The sequence below is a fragment of the Peromyscus californicus genome, unplaced genomic scaffold, assembly GCF_007827085.1.
Source record: "Peromyscus californicus insignis strain IS unplaced genomic scaffold, ASM782708v3 Scaffold_13__1_contigs__length_99412109, whole genome shotgun sequence".
Taxonomy (NCBI): Eukaryota; Metazoa; Chordata; class Mammalia; order Rodentia; family Cricetidae; genus Peromyscus; species Peromyscus californicus.
In genome coordinates, this window is record NW_026294424.1 from 83,661,384 (window position 1) to 83,663,054 (window position 1,671).

Here is a 1,671-nt window from a genome sequence, read left to right on the forward strand (position 1 = left end):
CTAGATGCTTTGTAAAGAAAAGAGTCTTAGGTAACTCACAGTTTTAAGACTGAAAGCCCAAACCTCATTGTACTGCCTGAGGGCGCTCCCAGCCTCATTGCCTAATGGAGGATGACACCATGGCAGTCAGGTATGTAAGAGAGAGTTTACAGGTCGAGGCAGGACACCAGGAGACAGGCCCCGTGAGAACTATGTTAACCCTCTCTGAGAGCTAATCCATAAGGACCTAAAACATTTCCACTAGTTCCCACCTCTTAGAAGATCTTACCACTTTTCAACAGTAACACAAGGGTGGGGTATAAGACTTTCCAGCATGAGATTCTGGGAGACCCATTCAACCTATATCCAAACCACAACACTATGTTTGTAGAACAATGTGTAGTTCAATACTCTCAGGGTAAAGGTATGGAAAGTCAAGGCTGTAATTATATCAAAAAAGTCGTTATAAAGTATTATCTTCCTCATTCTTACATTCTACTATCCAGTGAAATGTGTCAGCTTCAAAATTATAACAATAACAACAAAAGAAACATCTACTTTTCCATCGTCCCGAGCCCGCTGAAAAGTCGCCATGAGCAAGGCCCACCCTCCCGAGCTGAAGAAATTTATGGACAAGAAGTTATCATTGAAGTTAAATGGTGGCCGACATGTACAAGGAATACTACGGGGCTTTGATCCCTTTATGAATCTTGTGATTGATGAGTGTGTGGAGATGGCAACTAGTGGGCAGCAGAATAACATCGGCATGGTGGTCATACGAAGAAACAGCATCATCATGTTAGAAGCCTTGGAAAGAGTCTAAACAATGGCTGGTCAGAAGAGGAGTCCACATCCTTCCCCTAAGGACTGTTTGATTGGGGTGTAGAATTGGGTCATGTACATTTTCATATGAAACTTTTTGCTAAATAAACTCTTGTGATACTCAGAAAAAAAAAAAAGAAACATCTAAGGAAGAAAAGCTAAACCTATTACATTTACTCAGTGAGAAGACTTTGACAAAGCTTGGTGCCTTGGTGAATGTCAAGGATCTGGGCCCTAAAGGTTTCAAACCTGTCTGTCAAAGTGGGAACTAAATGGAACTAGGCACAAGTGCCGACATGATAGCTTAGAGTTGGTTGGTAACAGAAAAGAGGGTCTTGACGGGAAGACTGGCAGCCCAGCTTCTACCTCACATGGGAGGCGTTAAACCATAAGAGTGAACTGATGGCAAGGATAAACCCATACACAAGAATTTCCTGAAACCAGCAGTAAAGGTCTTTGCTGATGTACCATTTTGTTTCTTTGCAAGACTTTTCCTGGAACAAAATGTTGTCATGCTGACACAGACAGTATCAGGCTCAGAAGAAGGCTCCAGGAAGTAGGGAATTTGTCTATAGATTTTATGCCTAGAACAGTATTGCACATTATCCACATGGTATAGTGTGTCAAAGCCTGGGACTAGATTCATGGACATCCCTGCACCACCCCGCGGGTACAGCAGGCACAGATTGTTAATTGGATTAATGATTTTCTTCTTCCATACAGTTCTAAGTCACACATTCCCTGTTCTCTTAGGATCTTTCAAACTATCTGTAAATACACACTGTGCTGCTGGAGAACACCACCTTCATCTGTTGCTCAGAAAACAGTGTATTCTGTGGTTGGGGGTGATTCAGAGAACTGGTCACTGAG

At 42.4% G+C, this 1,671-nt stretch overlaps 1 protein-coding gene across 1 annotated transcript; it reads left to right on the top strand.

Moving 5' to 3' along the window:
• Window positions 1–542: 542 nt before the first annotated feature.
• On the top strand, window positions 543–921 carry LOC128108959 (small nuclear ribonucleoprotein G-like). The gene has a single exon (XM_052735983.1). It carries the CDS (start codon window positions 572–574, stop codon window positions 800–802), a length of 231 nt encoding a protein of 76 aa, XP_052591943.1. The 5' UTR covers window positions 543–571; the 3' UTR covers window positions 803–921.
• The last annotated feature ends 750 nt before the right edge of the window (window positions 922–1,671 follow it).

Bases quoted from the DNA above. Each gene is read 5' to 3' on its own strand.
- LOC128108959 (XM_052735983.1), top strand. From the start codon at position 572: ATGAGCAAGGCCCACCCTCCCGAGCTGAAGAAATTTATGGACAAGAAG.